The sequence below is a fragment of the Procambarus clarkii genome, chromosome 61 (genome assembly GCF_040958095.1).
Source record: "Procambarus clarkii isolate CNS0578487 chromosome 61, FALCON_Pclarkii_2.0, whole genome shotgun sequence".
NCBI lineage: Eukaryota > Metazoa > Arthropoda > Malacostraca > Decapoda > Cambaridae > Procambarus > Procambarus clarkii.
Window position 1 is genome coordinate 16,360,163 of NC_091210.1, and position 16,641 is coordinate 16,376,803.

Sequence of the window (16,641 nt, forward strand, 5' to 3'; positions counted from 1 at the left end):
ACATCTTCAGAAGAGTCGTTATGTTCATTTGAAATCTTAATATAAAAATTATGTGTGAATATTCCTAATAAAGTAAATACAGAACTCTTATTCCTTACTAGAAAAGTTAGTTTTAAGACATCGGGTGTCATTTTTCTACTTGATATGGTTTTGTTCAGGTACTATTAAGATTTTAAAATTAGAAAGTTTAGTATTAGGCACTGTACTATAAAATGTAGAGTGTTGTGCCTTGAAATATTTATTTGACTCTTGGAAATAATTGAAGTTTTTTTTTTTATCAATAAGGAATAGTGTGAATTTCCTCGCAAATAATTGTTACGTGATGAAGTTTTTCCATATTATATATAACACTCGTCAATGTCCTTGACCGAGACACCTCTTCACTTGGAAGGTCGTGACGTCACGGCCCGCGGGGTGTCATCCTCCAGTATATAAACAGGTGGCATCCCTCACAGAGCATCAGTCCAGTAAGTCATCCTCACCAAGAATGTCTCTCAAGGTACAGTGCTAACCTCTCTTAAAGCATTTTTATTTTAAGAGATATTTTATATTATTCATGACTCTATTTATAAATGAATAAATAAATAATGAAGAGTCTATTTTTAAATATAACATTATATAGTGAAACGTAATTTTGTTCTGTTTCAGTAAATATTTTATTATTCACACTCGTGATGGTCTAAGATAGGAATAAAATAACCATTACAATACATAGGTTACTTGTCATGTGTTCTACATTTATCAATTACTGTGAATAAATAGGAGTAATAATTCAGTGGGGTGTTTGAATCATGACTTCGTAGAAATAACATAACAGTTGCTAAAATTATCTCACATTTGAATGAAAAAAATAAACACATAGGCATTTGCCCACTGAACTGTATTAGTTAAATATGAAGTCAAGTAAAATTCTTGCATTAATAATAATACACCAATTTATAACATATCAAATATAAATATGAATATAAAAAAATATATTTAAGCTTTAGAAACTTTGCGAAGAATAAATGTTTAGATTAAATTTTCAAACTCTTTTCAGGTTGTGTTGATCGCGGCTCTTGTCATGGTCGCCTTGGCCCGTCCCGAACCTCCTCCTCCTTCTCACTATCCACGACCTATATACGGCGTCCCTTCTACGGAGGTGAGTATAACCCACAGTGGGCAAGGCTGCCCACATGTCTCTGTGACAATGGTCTAAACAAGCAAGTGACCAATACTATCATAACTTTATCATATGTGACACATGAGTCTGGCTGAGACTGCTCTGGTGAGACACGTATTGTATTCTGATGTTACTGTTATTATTGCAGGCTCCAGCTCGGTACTCCTTCAGCTGGAAAGTGAAGGACGACGCTTCCGGTAACGACTTCGGCCAAGACGAGACCCGTGATGGTCCCAACACCCAGGGCTCCTACTATGTGCTGCTTCCCGACGGTCGTCTGGAGAAGGTGACCTACACTGTCAACGGCGACTCCGGCTACGTGGCCCAGGTGACCTACGAGGAACAGGTCCAGCGCACTACACCCCAGCCCTACTATGGTTAGGACAACACCCACATCAAGACGTTCTCGCTATAACATGTAGAACTGAGAGGAATGATCGTGTAAATATAATTTAACAAATAAACTTCTATGCAATATTTTTGTATTCAATTCCCTGCACGAAATTCATCGTACATTATGCCTTAAAAAGTATCGCATAAAACCATTTGTATACCTATATCCGGGCAGTAAATGTGCATCCTTAACAAACACTATTTTGACTGGCTTAATAATTCATTTATATTTCATTTTAGGAAGCCATTGTTAATTTTATAACTTTTCGCGATAAATTCCCCATAAAATAATATTTTATATCTTCCACTGAACATTTGACTGGGCTCTCCCACAACCCACAACTCACGATATCTCACAACAACAAAAATACAAGGTGCAACATACCTAATGAGATTTCAAGGTGCAACATACCCAATGAAACCTTCCAATGAATAGAAACGTGGATTTTTGTGAGCATCTGCTTTTTAAAGTATGTTGTAATTTGTATGTTGGCAGCGCTAACGTATAAAAACGTGACGTATAAGCTGTAAGAATGGCTTGCCCAACACACTTTTGTCTATCAATACTTAATTTACTAAAAGCATTAATGAAAGTTCCAATTTAAATATAATTCAAAATTTTATTTATTAGCTTTTAATTTCAACTGTTTCTTACACACACAAGTGAATAAATATACACACAAACACATACTCACACACACTCTCTCTTTCCCACACACACACAATCTCACACATACACTGACAGACTATAACCCAATGGACGCTGTAATATGGAATAGAAAATAAGATTCCATAAAGTGAAATTACTGAATATGTCTTGTATAAGTCAATATATTACAATGAATGAATATAAACACGTGACACAAAATTATAGGAAGTTAAGGAAACGCATTTACAAAGGTAGCATGTAAAGGATGATGACAGGGAAATTGGACTTGATCTATGACCAGTCTTCAGCTAAAAATGAAGAGAACGTTGAGACTCCAGACTCTAGCAAGTGCCCATTATATCCTCGGATTCAATTATATTAGGAAATTGAAAGTAAAAATCAGGAAAATATAGTATCAGGGAGAGGAAACTGCACTTCAAAAGACAGAATAGCATGAGAATATATGACTACGTGAAAAATGTGCATTCGTAGCTATGCAGTAGTTGTTACAGAGTCAAAGAAATACTCGAACTGGTCTGACATAAAAGTATTGAGGCTGAGATGATGTATATATTAAAATAAACAACAATTATTTTAATAGGCAACGTTTATAGGCAAACGTGGAAAGTAGGAAAAGACAAAATTAAAAAAAAAAAAAAAACGAAATCTAATTGAAACAAAATTCAGAATCAAACATTATATAAACAGAATCAAAGCATTTTATTGAATTCAAGGTAATGGAAATGGATTTAAGGGAAACTATGTTAACTTAAATTGCAAAAGGTTATACTTATTACAAAGTGAATTGCTTGTATTCATTAATTTAGTCAAATCTGTTGGGAAACCGTTGAAAGAGGAGTTCATTTGAGTTTTGTGCTAGAACTTCTGTTTACCATTCATATATTACAATAAACTTATGATAAAAGAAAACAATTAACAAATTAAACAATGATTCACAAGTAGTTTAGGAGAATATATAAAAAAAGTTTAAAAATCAAAGTAAGGGCAAATTGGACTTTTAAATTTGATTTACAGCTGCAGTTTAATACTAAAAAATTCAGAGTTTTTAGCCAGGGAAATTGTAATAGAAACAACAAATATCTGTTTGACGATCCTGAAATTGTGAAATCTGAATGTGAAACAGATTTGGGTGTTTTGTGTGTAAATCACAAAAATTAACACGTGATGATAAATGTGAGTGTCAGACCACGAAGGAAGAATTGAAACAGGAATTTCCTTAAGTACTTTCGTATTTAATAATACATCTTCAGAAGAGTCGTTATGTTCATTTGAAATCTTAATATAAAAATTATGTGTGAATATTCCTAATAAAGTAAATACAGAACTCTTATTCCTTACTAGAAATGTTAGTTTTAAGACATCGGGTGTCATTTTTCTACTTGATATTGTTCTGTTCAGGTACTATTAGGATTTTTAAATTAGAAAGTTCAGTATTAGGCACTGTACTATAAAATGTAGAGTGTTGTGCCTTGAAATATTTATTTGACTCTTGGAAATAATTTTAGTTTTTTTTTATATCAATAAGGAATAGTGTGAATTTCCTCGCAAATAATTGTTACGTGATGAAGTTTTTCCATATTATATATAACACTCGTCAATGTCCTTGACCGAGACACCTCTTCACTTGGAAGGCCGTGACGTCACGGCCCGCGGGGTGTCATCCTCCAGTATATAAACAGGTGGCATCCCTCACAGAGCATCAGTCCGGTAAGTCATCCTCACCAAGAATGTCTCTCAAGGTACAGTGCTAACCTCTCTTAAAGCATTTTTATTTTAAGAGATATTTTATATTATTCATGACTCTATTTATAAATGATTAAATTAATAATGAAGAGTCTATTTTTAAATATAACATTATATAGTGAAACATAATTTTGTTCTGTTTCAGTAAATATTTTGTTATTCACACTCGCGATGGTCTAAGATAGGAATAAAATAACCATTACAATACATAGGTTACTTGTCATGTGTTCTGCATTTATCAATTACTGTGAATAAATAGGAGTAATAATTCAGTGGGGTGTTTGAATCATGACTTCGTAGAAATAACATAACAGTTGCTAAAATGATCTCACATTTGTATGAAAAAAATAAACACATAGGCATTTGCCCACTGAACTGTATTAGTTAAATATGAAGTCAAGTAAAATTCTTGCATTAATAATAATACACCAATTTATAACATATCAAATATAAATATGAATATAAAAAAATGTATTTAAGATTTAGAAACTTTGCATAGAATAAATGTTTAGATTAAATTTACAATCTGTTTTCAGGTTGTGTTGATCGCGGCTCTTGTCATGGTCGCCTTGGCCCGTCCCGAACCTCCTCCTCCTTCTCACTATCCACGACCTATATACGGCGTCCCTTCTACGGAGGTGAGTATAACCCACAGTGGGCAAGGCTGCCCACATGTCTCTGTGACAATGATCTAAACAAGCAAGTGACCAATACTATCATAACTTTATCATATGTGACACATGAGTCTGGCTGAGACCGTTCTGGTGAGACACGTGATGTATTCTAATGTTACTGTTATTATTGCAGGCTCCAGCTCGGTACTCCTTCAGCTGGAAAGTGAAGGACGACGCTTCCGGCAACGACTTCGGCCAAGACGAGACCCGTGATGGTCCCAACACCCAGGGCTCCTACTATGTGCTGCTTCCCGACGGTCGTCTGGAGAAGGTGACCTACACTGTCAACGGCGACTCCGGCTACGTGGCCCAGGTGACCTACGAGGACCAGGTCCAGCGCACTACACCCCAGCCCTACTATGGTTAGGACAACACCCACATCAAGACGTTCTCGCTATAACATGTAGAACTGAGAGGAATGATCGTGTAAATATAATTTAACAAATAAACTTCTATGCAATATTTTTGTATTCAATTCCCTGCACGAAATTCATCGTACATTATGCCTTAAAAAGTATCGCATAAAACCATTTGTATACCTATATCCGGGCAGTAAATGTGCATCCTTAACAAACACTATTTTGACTGGCTTAATAATTCATTTATATTTCATTTTAGGAAGCCATTGTTAATTTTATAACTTTTCGCGATAAATTCCCCATAAAATAATATTTTATATCTTCCACTGAACATTTGACTGGGCTCTCCCACAACCCACAACTCACGATATCTCACAACAACAAAAATACAAGGTGCAACATACCTAATGAGATTTCAAGGTGCAACATACCCAATGAAACCTTCCAATGAATAGAAACGTGGATTTTTGTGAGCATCTGCTTTTTAAAGTACGTTGTAATTTGTATGTTGGCAGCGCTAACGTATAAAAACGTGACGTATAAGCTGTAAGAATGGCTTGCCCAACACACTTTTGTCTATCAATACTTAATTTACTAAAAGCATTAATGAAAGTTCCAATTTAAATATAATTCAAAATTTTATTTATTAGCTTTTAATTTCAACTGTTTCTTACACACACAAGTGAATAAATATACACACAAACACATACTCACACACACTCTCTCTTTCCCACACACACACAATCTCACACATACACTGACAGACTATAACCCAATGGACGCTGTAATATGGAATAGAAAATAAGATTCCATAAAGTGAAATTACTGAATATGTCTTGTATAAGTCAATATATTACAATGAATGAATATAAACACGTGACACAAAATTATAGGAAGTTAAGGAAACGCATTTACAAAGGTAGCATGTAAAGGATGATGACAGGGAAATTGGACTTGATCTATGACCAGTCTTCAGCTAAAAATGAAGAGAACGTTGAGACTCCAGACTCTAGCAAGTGCCCATTATATCCTCGGATTCAATTATATTAGGAAATTGAAAGGAAAAATCAGGAAAATATAGTATCAGGGAGAGGAAACTGCACTTCAAAAGACAGAATAGCATGAGAATATATGCCTACGTGAAAAATGTGCATTCGTAGCTATGCAGTAGTTGTTACAGAGTCAAAGAAATACTCGAACTGGTCTGACATAAAAGTATTGAGGCTGAGATGATGTATATATTAAAATAAACAACAATTATTTTAATAGGCAACGTTTATAGGCAAACGTGGAAAGTAGGAAAAGACAAAATTAAAAAAAAAAAAAAAACGAAATCTAATTGAAACAAAATTCAGAATCAAACATTATATAAACAGAATCAAAGCATTTTATTGAATTCAAGGTAATGGAAATGGATTTAAGGGAAACTATGTTAACTTAAATTGCAAAAGGTTATACTTATTACAAAGTGAATTGCTTGTATTCATTAATTTAGTCAAATCTGTTGGGAAACCGTTGAAAGAGGAGTTCATTTGAGTTTTGTGCTAGAACTTCTGTTTACCATTCATATATTACAATAAACTTATGATAAAAGAAAACAATTAACAAATTAAACAATGATTCACAAGTAGTTTAGGAGAATATATAAAAAAAGTTTAAAAATCAAAGTAAGGGCAAATTGGACTTTTAAATTTGATTTACAGCTGCAGTTTAATACTAAAAAATTCAGAGTTTTTAGCCAGGGAAATTGTAATAGAAACAACAAATATCTGTTTGACGATCCTGAAATTGTGAAATCTGAATGTGAAACAGATTTGGGTGTTTTGTGTGTAAATCACAAAAATTAACACGTGATGATAAATGTGAGTGTCAGACCACGAAGGAAGAATTGAAACAGGAATTTCCTTAAGTACTTTTGTATTTAATAATACATCTTCAGAAGAGTCGTTATGTTCATTTGAAATCTTAATATAAAAATTATGTGTGAATATTCCTAATAAAGTAAATACAGAACTCTTATTCCTTACTAGAAATGTTAGTTTTAAGACATCGGGTGTCATTTTTCTACTTGATATTGTTCTGTTCAGGTACTATTAGGATTTTTAAATTAGAAAGTTCAGTATTAGGCACTGTACTATAAAATGTAGAGTGTTGTGCCTTGAAATATTTATTTGACTCTTGGAAATAATTTTAGTTTTTTTTTATATCAATAAGGAATAGTGTGAATTTCCTCGCAAATAATTGTTACGTGATGAAGTTTTTCCATATTATATATAACACTCGTCAATGTCCTTGACCGAGACACCTCTTCACTTGGAAGGCCGTGACGTCACGGCCCGCGGGGTGTCATCCTCCAGTATATAAACAGGTGGCATCCCTCACAGAGCATCAGTCCGGTAAGTCATCCTCACCAAGAATGTCTCTCAAGGTACAGTGCTAACCTCTCTTAAAGCATTTTTATTTTAAGAGATATTTTATATTATTCATGACTCTATTTATAAATGATTAAATTAATAATGAAGAGTCTATTTTTAAATATAACATTATATAGTGAAACATAATTTTGTTCTGTTTCAGTAAATATTTTGTTATTCACACTCGCGATGGTCTAAGATAGGAATAAAATAACCATTACAATACATAGGTTACTTGTCATGTGTTCTGCATTTATCAATTACTGTGAATAAATAGGAGTAATAATTCAGTGGGGTGTTTGAATCATGACTTCGTAGAAATAACATAACAGTTGCTAAAATGATCTCACATTTGTATGAAAAAAATAAACACATAGGCATTTGCCCACTGAACTGTATTAGTTAAATATGAAGTCAAGTAAAATTCTTGCATTAATAATAATACACCAATTTATAACATATCAAATATAAATATGAATATAAAAAAATGTATTTAAGATTTAGAAACTTTGCATAGAATAAATGTTTAGATTAAATTTACAATCTGTTTTCAGGTTGTGTTGATCGCGGCTCTTGTCATGGTCGCCTTGGCCCGTCCCGAACCTCCTCCTCCTTCTCACTATCCACGACCTATATACGGCGTCCCTTCTACGGAGGTGAGTATAACCCACAGTGGGCAAGGCTGCCCACATGTCTCTGTGACAATGATCTAAACAAGCAAGTGACCAATACTATCATAACTTTATCATATGTGACACATGAGTCTGGCTGAGACCGTTCTGGTGAGACACGTGATGTATTCTAATGTTACTGTTATTATTGCAGGCTCCAGCTCGGTACTCCTTCAGCTGGAAAGTGAAGGACGACGCTTCCGGCAACGACTTCGGCCAAGACGAGACCCGTGATGGTCCCAACACCCAGGGCTCCTACTATGTGCTGCTTCCCGACGGTCGTCTGGAGAAGGTGACCTACACTGTCAACGGCGACTCCGGCTACGTGGCCCAGGTGACCTACGAGGACCAGGTCCAGCGCACTACACCCCAGCCCTACTATGGTTAGGACAACACCCACATCAAGACGTTCTCGCTATAACATGTAGAACTGAGAGGAATGATCGTGTAAATATAATTTAACAAATAAACTTCTATGCAATATTTTTGTATTCAATTCCCTGCACGAAATTCATCGTACATTATGCCTTAAAAAGTATCGCATAAAACCATTTGTATACCTATATCCGGGCAGTAAATGTGCATCCTTAACAAACACTATTTTGACTGGCTTAATAATTCATTTATATTTCATTTTAGGAAGCCATTGTTAATTTTATAACTTTTCGCGATAAATTCCCCATAAAATAATATTTTATATCTTCCACTGAACATTTGACTGGGCTCTCCCACAACCCACAACTCACGATATCTCACAACAACAAAAATACAAGGTGCAACATACCTAATGAGATTTCAAGGTGCAACATACCCAATGAAACCTTCCAATGAATAGAAACGTGGATTTTTGTGAGCATCTGCTTTTTAAAGTACGTTGTAATTTGTATGTTGGCAGCGCTAACGTATAAAAACGTGACGTATAAGCTGTAAGAATGGCTTGCCCAACACACTTTTGTCTATCAATACTTAATTTACTAAAAGCATTAATGAAAGTTCCAATTTAAATATAATTCAAAATTTTATTTATTAGCTTTTAATTTCAACTGTTTCTTACACACACAAGTGAATAAATATACACACAAACACATACTCACACACACTCTCTCTTTCCCACACACACACAATCTCACACATACACTGACAGACTATAACCCAATGGACGCTGTAATATGGAATAGAAAATAAGATTCCATAAAGTGAAATTACTGAATATGTCTTGTATAAGTCAATATATTACAATGAATGAATATAAACACGTGACACAAAATTATAGGAAGTTAAGGAAACGCATTTACAAAGGTAGCATGTAAAGGATGATGACAGGGAAATTGGACTTGATCTATGACCAGTCTTCAGCTAAAAATGAAGAGAACGTTGAGACTCCAGACTCTAGCAAGTGCCCATTATATCCTCGGATTCAATTATATTAGGAAATTGAAAGGAAAAATCAGGAAAATATAGTATCAGGGAGAGGAAACTGCACTTCAAAAGACAGAATAGCATGAGAATATATGACTACGTGAAAAATGTGCATTCGTAGCTATGCAGTAGTTGTTACAGAGTCAAAGAAATACTCGAACTGGTCTGACATAAAAGTATTGAGGCTGAGATGATGTATATATTAAAATAAACAACAATTATTTTAATAGGCAACGTTTATAGGCAAACGTGGAAAGTAGGAAAAGACAAAATTAAAAAAAAAAAAAAACGAAATCTAATTGAAACAAAATTCAGAATCAAACATTATATAAACAGAATCAAAGCATTTTATTGAATTCAAGGTAATGGAAATGGATTTAAGGGAAACTATGTTAACTTAAATTGCAAAAGGTTATACTTATTACAAAGTGAATTGCTTGTATTCATTAATTTAGTCAAATCTGTTGGGAAACCGTTGAAAGAGGAGTTCATTTGAGTTTTGTGCTAGAACTTCTGTTTACCATTCATATATTACAATAAACTTATGATAAAAGAAAACAATTAACAAATTAAACAATGATTCACAAGTAGTTTAGGAGAATATATAAAAAAAGTTTAAAAATCAAAGTAAGGGCAAATTGGACTTTTAAATTTGATTTACAGCTGCAGTTTAATACTAAAAAATTCAGAGTTTTTAGCCAGGGAAATTGTAATAGAAACAACAAATATCTGTTTGACGATCCTGAAATTGTGAAATCTGAATGTGAAACAGATTTGGGTGTTTTGTGTGTAAATCACAAAAATTAACACGTGATGATAAATGTGAGTGTCAGACCACGAAGGAAGAATTGAAACAGGAATTTCCTTAAGTACTTTCGTATTTAATAATACATCTTCAGAAGAGTCGTTATGTTCATTTGAAATCTTAATATAAAAATTATGTGTGAATATTCCTAATAAAGTAAATACAGAACTCTTATTCCTTACTAGAAATGTTAGTTTTAAGACATCGGGTGTCATTTTTCTACTTGATATTGTTCTGTTCAGGTACTATTAGGATTTTTAAATTAGAAAGTTCAGTATTAGGCACTGTACTATAAAATGTAGAGTGTTGTGCCTTGAAATATTTATTTGACTCTTGGAAATAATTTTAGTTTTTTTTTTATATCAATAAGGAATAGTGTGAATTTCCTCGCAAATAATTGTTACGTGATGAAGTTTTTCCATATTATATATAACACTCGTCAATGTCCTTGACCGAGACACCTCTTCACTTGGAAGGCCGTGACGTCACGGCCCGCGGGGTGTCATCCTCCAGTATATAAACAGGTGGCATCCCTCACAGAGCATCAGTCCGGTAAGTCATCCTCACCAAGAATGTCTCTCAAGGTACAGTGCTAACCTCTCTTAAAGCATTTTTATTTTAAGAGATATTTTATATTATTCATGACTCTATTTATAAATGATTAAATTAATAATGAAGAGTCTATTTTTAAATATAACATTATATAGTGAAACATAATTTTGTTCTGTTTCAGTAAATATTTTGTTATTCACACTCGCGATGGTCTAAGATAGGAATAAAATAACCATTACAATACATAGGTTACTTGTCATGTGTTCTGCATTTATCAATTACTGTGAATAAATAGGAGTAATAATTCAGTGGGGTGTTTGAATCATGACTTCGTAGAAATAACATAACAGTTGCTAAAATGATCTCACATTTGTATGAAAAAAATAAACACATAGGCATTTGCCCACTGAACTGTATTAGTTAAATATGAAGTCAAGTAAAATTCTTGCATTAATAATAATACACCAATTTATAACATATCAAATATAAATATGAATATAAAAAAATGTATTTAAGATTTAGAAACTTTGCATAGAATAAATGTTTAGATTAAATTTACAATCTGTTTTCAGGTTGTGTTGATCGCGGCTCTTGTCATGGTCGCCTTGGCCCGTCCCGAACCTCCTCCTCCTTCTCACTATCCACGACCTATATACGGCGTCCCTTCTACGGAGGTGAGTATAACCCACAGTGGGCAAGGCTGCCCACATGTCTCTGTGACAATGATCTAAACAAGCAAGTGACCAATACTATCATAACTTTATCATATGTGACACATGAGTCTGGCTGAGACCGTTCTGGTGAGACACGTGATGTATTCTAATGTTACTGTTATTATTGCAGGCTCCAGCTCGGTACTCCTTCAGCTGGAAAGTGAAGGACGACGCTTCCGGCAACGACTTCGGCCAAGACGAGACCCGTGATGGTCCCAACACCCAGGGCTCCTACTATGTGCTGCTTCCCGACGGTCGTCTGGAGAAGGTGACCTACACTGTCAACGGCGACTCCGGCTACGTGGCCCAGGTGACCTACGAGGACCAGGTCCAGCGCACTACACCCCAGCCCTACTATGGTTAGGACAACACCCACATCAAGACGTTCTCGCTATAACATGTAGAACTGAGAGGAATGATCGTGTAAATATAATTTAACAAATAAACTTCTATGCAATATTTTTGTATTCAATTCCCTGCACGAAATTCATCGTACATTATGCCTTAAAAAGTATCGCATAAAACCATTTGTATACCTATATCCGGGCAGTAAATGTGCATCCTTAACAAACACTATTTTGACTGGCTTAATAATTCATTTATATTTCATTTTAGGAAGCCATTGTTAATTTTATAACTTTTCGCGATAAATTCCCCATAAAATAATATTTTATATCTTCCACTGAACATTTGACTGGGCTCTCCCACAACCCACAACTCACGATATCTCACAACAACAAAAATACAAGGTGCAACATACCTAATGAGATTTCAAGGTGCAACATACCCAATGAAACCTTCCAATGAATAGAAACGTGGATTTTTGTGAGCATCTGCTTTTTAAAGTACGTTGTAATTTGTATGTTGGCAGCGCTAACGTATAAAAACGTGACGTATAAGCTGTAAGAATGGCTTGCCCAACACACTTTTGTCTATCAATACTTAATTTACTAAAAGCATTAATGAAAGTTCCAATTTAAATATAATTCAAAATTTTATTTATTAGCTTTTAATTTCAACTGTTTCTTACACACACAAGTGAATAAATATACACACAAACACATACTCACACACACTCTCTCTTTCCCACACACACACAATCTCACACATACACTGACAGACTATAACCCAATGGACGCTGTAATATGGAATAGAAAATAAGATTCCATAAAGTGAAATTACTGAATATGTCTTGTATAAGTCAATATATTACAATGAATGAATATAAACACGTGACACAAAATTATAGGAAGTTAAGGAAACGCATTTACAAAGGTAGCATGTAAAGGATGATGACAGGGAAATTGGACTTGATCTATGACCAGTCTTCAGCTAAAAATGAAGAGAACGTTGAGACTCCAGACTCTAGCAAGTGCCCATTATATCCTCGGATTCAATTATATTAGGAAATTGAAAGGAAAAATCAGGAAAATATAGTATCAGGGAGAGGAAACTGCACTTCAAAAGACAGAATAGCATGAGAATATATGACTACGTGAAAAATGTGCATTCGTAGCTATGCAGTAGTTGTTACAGAGTCAAAGAAATACTCGAACTGGTCTGACATAAAAGTATTGAGGCTGAGATGATGTATATATTAAAATAAACAACAATTATTTTAATAGGCAACGTTTATAGGCAAACGTGGAAAGTAGGAAAAGACAAAATTAAAAAAAAAAAAACGAAATCTAATTGAAACAAATTCAGAATCAAACATTATATAAACAGAATCAAAGCATTTTATTGAATTCAAGGTAATGGAAATGGATTTAAGGGAAACTATGTTAACTTAAATTGCAAAAGGATATACTTATTACAAAGTGAATTGCTTGTATTCATTAATTTAGTCAAATCTGTTGGGAAACCGTTGAAAGAGGAGTTCATTTGAGTTTTGTGCTAGAACTTCTGTTTACCATTCATATATTACAATAAACTTATGATAAAAGAAAACAATTAACAAATTAAACAATGATTCACAAGTAGTTTAGGAGAATATATAAAAAAGTTTAAAAATCAAAGTAAGGGCAAATTGGACTTTTAAATTTGATTTACAACTGCAGTTTAATACTAAAAAATTCAGAGTTTTTAGCCAGGGAAATTGTAATAGAAACAACAAATATCTGTTTGACGATCCTGAAATTGTGAAATCTGAATGTGAAACAGATTTGGGTGTTTTGTGTGTAAATCACAAAAATTAACACGTGATGATAAATGTGAGTGTCAGACCACGAAGGAAGAATTGAAACAGGAATTTCCTTAAGTACTTTCGTATATAATAATACATCTTCAGAAGAGTCGTTATGTTCATTTGAAATCTTAATATAAAAATTATGTGTGAATATTCCTAATAAAGTAAATACAGAACTATTATTCCTTACTAGAAATGTTAGTTTTAAGACATCGGGTGTCATTTTTCTACTTGATATTGTTCTGTTCAGGTACTATTAAGATTTTTAAATTAGAAAGTTTAGTATTAGGCACTGTACTATAAAATTTAGAGTGTTGTGCCTTGAAATATTTATTTGACTCTTGGAAATAATTGAAGTTTTTTTTTATATCAATAAGGAATCGTGTGAATTTCCTCGCAAATAATTGTTACGTGATGAAGTTTTTCTATATTATATATAACACTCGTCAATGTCCTTGACCGAGACACCTCTTCACTTGGAAGGTCGTGACGTCATGGCCCGCAGGGTGTCATCCTCCAGTATATAAACAGGTGGCATCCCTCACAGAGCATCAGTCCGGTAAGTCATCCTCACCAAGAATGTCTCTCAAGGTACAGTGCTAACCTCTCTTAAAGCATTTTTATTTTAAGAGATATTTTATATTATTCATGACTCTATTTATAAATGAGTAAATTAATAATGAAGAGTCTATTTTTAAATATAACATCATATAGTGAATCGTAATTTTGTTCTGTTTCAGTAAATATTTTGTTATTCACACTCGTGATGGTCTAAGATAGGAATAAAATAACCATTTCAATACATAGGTTACTTGTCATGTGTTCTACATTTATCAATTACTGTGAATAAATAGGAGTAATAATTCAGTGGGGTGTTTGAATCATGACTTCGTAGAAATAACATGACAGTTGCTAAAATTATCTCACATTTGAATGAAAAAAATAAACACATAGGCATTTGCCCACTGAACTGTATTAGTTAAATATCAAGTCAAGTAAAATTCTTGCATTAATAATAATACACCAATTTATAACATATCAAATATAAATATGAATATAAAAAAATATATTTAAGCTTTAGAAACTTTGCGAAGAATAAATGTTTAGATTAAATTTACAAACTGTTTTCAGGTTGTGTTGATCGCGGCTCTTGTCATGGTCGCCTTGGCCCGTCCCGAACCTCCTCCTCCTTCTCACTATCCACGACCTATATACGGCGTCCCTTCTACGGAGGTGAGTATAACCCACAGTGGGCAAGGCTGCCCACATGTCTCTGTGACAATGGTCTAAACAAGCAAGTGACCAATACTATCATAACTTTATCATATGTGACACATGAGTCTGGCTGAGACTGCTCTGGTGAGACACGTGATGTATACTGATGTTACTGTTATTATTGCAGGCTCCTGCTCGGTACTCCTTCAGCTGGAAAGTGAAGGACGACGCTTCCGGCAACGACTTCGGCCAAGACGAGACCCGTGATGGTCCCAACACCCAGGGCTCCTACTATGTGCTGCTTCCCGACGGTCGTCTGGAGAAGGTGTCCTACACTGTCAACGGCGACTCCGGCTACGTGGCCCAGGTGACCTACGAGAGCCAGGTCCAGCACACCACACCCCAGCCCTACTATGGCTAGGACAACACCCACATCAGGACGTTCTGGCCATAATATTTAGAAATGAGAGGAATGATTGTGTAAATATAATTTAACAAATAAACAAATATGCAATATTTTGGTACTCAATTCCCTGCATGAATTTCATCGTGCATTATGCCTAAAATAATATCGCAAGAAACCATTCGTATATGTGTATCCGGGCAGTAAATGTGCATCCTTTACGAACGCTATTTTGACTGGCATTGTTCATATATATATATAATTTTTGGAAGCTTTTGTCAAATATAAAACGTTTCGCGATATTTCCCCACAAATGCATATATGATATCTTTCACTGAACACTTGACTGGGCTCTCCCAGTACCCCCGTTGACTCGATGTGCTACAACGTATAAAGTACAAAGTGCTAATCTAACCCGAAACGTACGAACCCGAACAACCTACTTAATGAAACCTTCCAATGAATAGAAACGGGGATATTTATGAGACGGTACTTTTTATAGTACATTATAATTTATATGCAGACGAGGAGTCACAACGTGGCTGAAATATGTTGACCAAACCACACACTAGAAAGTGAAGGGATGACGACGTTTCGGTCCGTCCTGGACTATTCTCAAGTCGATTGGGAATTTTCGAGGACGGACCGAAACGTCGTCGTCCCTTCACTTTCTAGTGTGTGGTCTGGTCAACATTGTAATTTGTACGTTGGGGAGCCTAACATACAAAAACAGGACGTATAAGCTGATAGGATGAGGTTGCTCAACCCATCTCTCTCACACTTTTGTTTATCAATACTTAATTTACTAAAATCAGTCAAGGAATTTTATCTTTAAATTTATATAACAGGACTGTTTTTTTAAATACCGGTCTTAAACACACAAGCGCGCGCGCGCACACACACACACACACACACATACGCATGGAGGCCTGATAGCTGAGTGGACAGCGCTCTGTACTCGTAATCCTAGGGTTCGGGTTCGATCCCCGTGATGGCAGAAACAAAATGGGCAGAGTTACTTTAACCTGATGCCCTTATTACCTAGCAGTAAATAGGTACCTGGGAATTAGACAGCTGTTACAGACGGCTTCCTGGTGTGTGTGTGGGGGGGGGGAAATAGTAGTTAGTAACAGCTGATTGATTGACAATTGAAAGGCGGGCCGAAAGAGCAGAGCTCAGTCCCCGCAAGCACAACTAGGTGAGTAAACACACGCAAAGAGCGCAAAGTTCAACTCCCGCAAACCCAACTTGGTGAGTACA

General features: G+C 34.8%; 5 protein-coding genes across 5 annotated transcripts; all 5 read left to right on the top strand.

Moving 5' to 3' along the window:
• Positions 1–464: 464 nt before the first annotated feature.
• LOC138354132 (cuticle protein 21-like) lies at positions 465–1,544 on the top strand. Its single transcript, XM_069308007.1, has 3 exons — positions 465–499; positions 1,040–1,141; positions 1,311–1,544. Exons 1-3 carry the CDS (start codon positions 488–490, stop codon positions 1,542–1,544), a joined length of 348 nt encoding a protein of 115 aa, XP_069164108.1. The 5' UTR covers positions 465–487.
• Positions 1,545–3,942: 2,398 nt separating this feature from the next.
• On the top strand, positions 3,943–5,066 carry LOC138354025 (cuticle protein 21-like). The gene is made up of 3 exons (XM_069307734.1): positions 3,943–3,964; positions 4,505–4,606; positions 4,776–5,066. The coding sequence occupies exons 1-3, from the start codon at positions 3,953–3,955 to the stop codon at positions 5,007–5,009; spliced, it is 348 nt and encodes a 115-aa protein (XP_069163835.1). The 5' UTR covers positions 3,943–3,952; the 3' UTR covers positions 5,010–5,066.
• Positions 5,067–7,407: 2,341 nt separating this feature from the next.
• On the top strand, positions 7,408–8,531 carry LOC138354026 (cuticle protein 21-like). The gene is made up of 3 exons (XM_069307735.1): positions 7,408–7,429; positions 7,970–8,071; positions 8,241–8,531. Exons 1-3 carry the CDS (start codon positions 7,418–7,420, stop codon positions 8,472–8,474), a joined length of 348 nt encoding a protein of 115 aa, XP_069163836.1. The 5' UTR covers positions 7,408–7,417; the 3' UTR covers positions 8,475–8,531.
• Positions 8,532–10,872: 2,341 nt separating this feature from the next.
• Positions 10,873–11,996, top strand: LOC138354027 (cuticle protein 21-like). Its single transcript, XM_069307737.1, has 3 exons — positions 10,873–10,894; positions 11,435–11,536; positions 11,706–11,996. Exons 1-3 carry the CDS (start codon positions 10,883–10,885, stop codon positions 11,937–11,939), a joined length of 348 nt encoding a protein of 115 aa, XP_069163838.1. The 5' UTR covers positions 10,873–10,882; the 3' UTR covers positions 11,940–11,996.
• Positions 11,997–14,332: 2,336 nt separating this feature from the next.
• On the top strand, positions 14,333–15,449 carry LOC123774357 (cuticle protein 21-like). Its single transcript, XM_069307738.1, has 3 exons — positions 14,333–14,354; positions 14,895–14,996; positions 15,166–15,449. The coding sequence occupies exons 1-3, from the start codon at positions 14,343–14,345 to the stop codon at positions 15,397–15,399; spliced, it is 348 nt and encodes a 115-aa protein (XP_069163839.1). The 5' UTR covers positions 14,333–14,342; the 3' UTR covers positions 15,400–15,449.
• Positions 15,450–16,641: the final 1,192 nt, after the last annotated feature.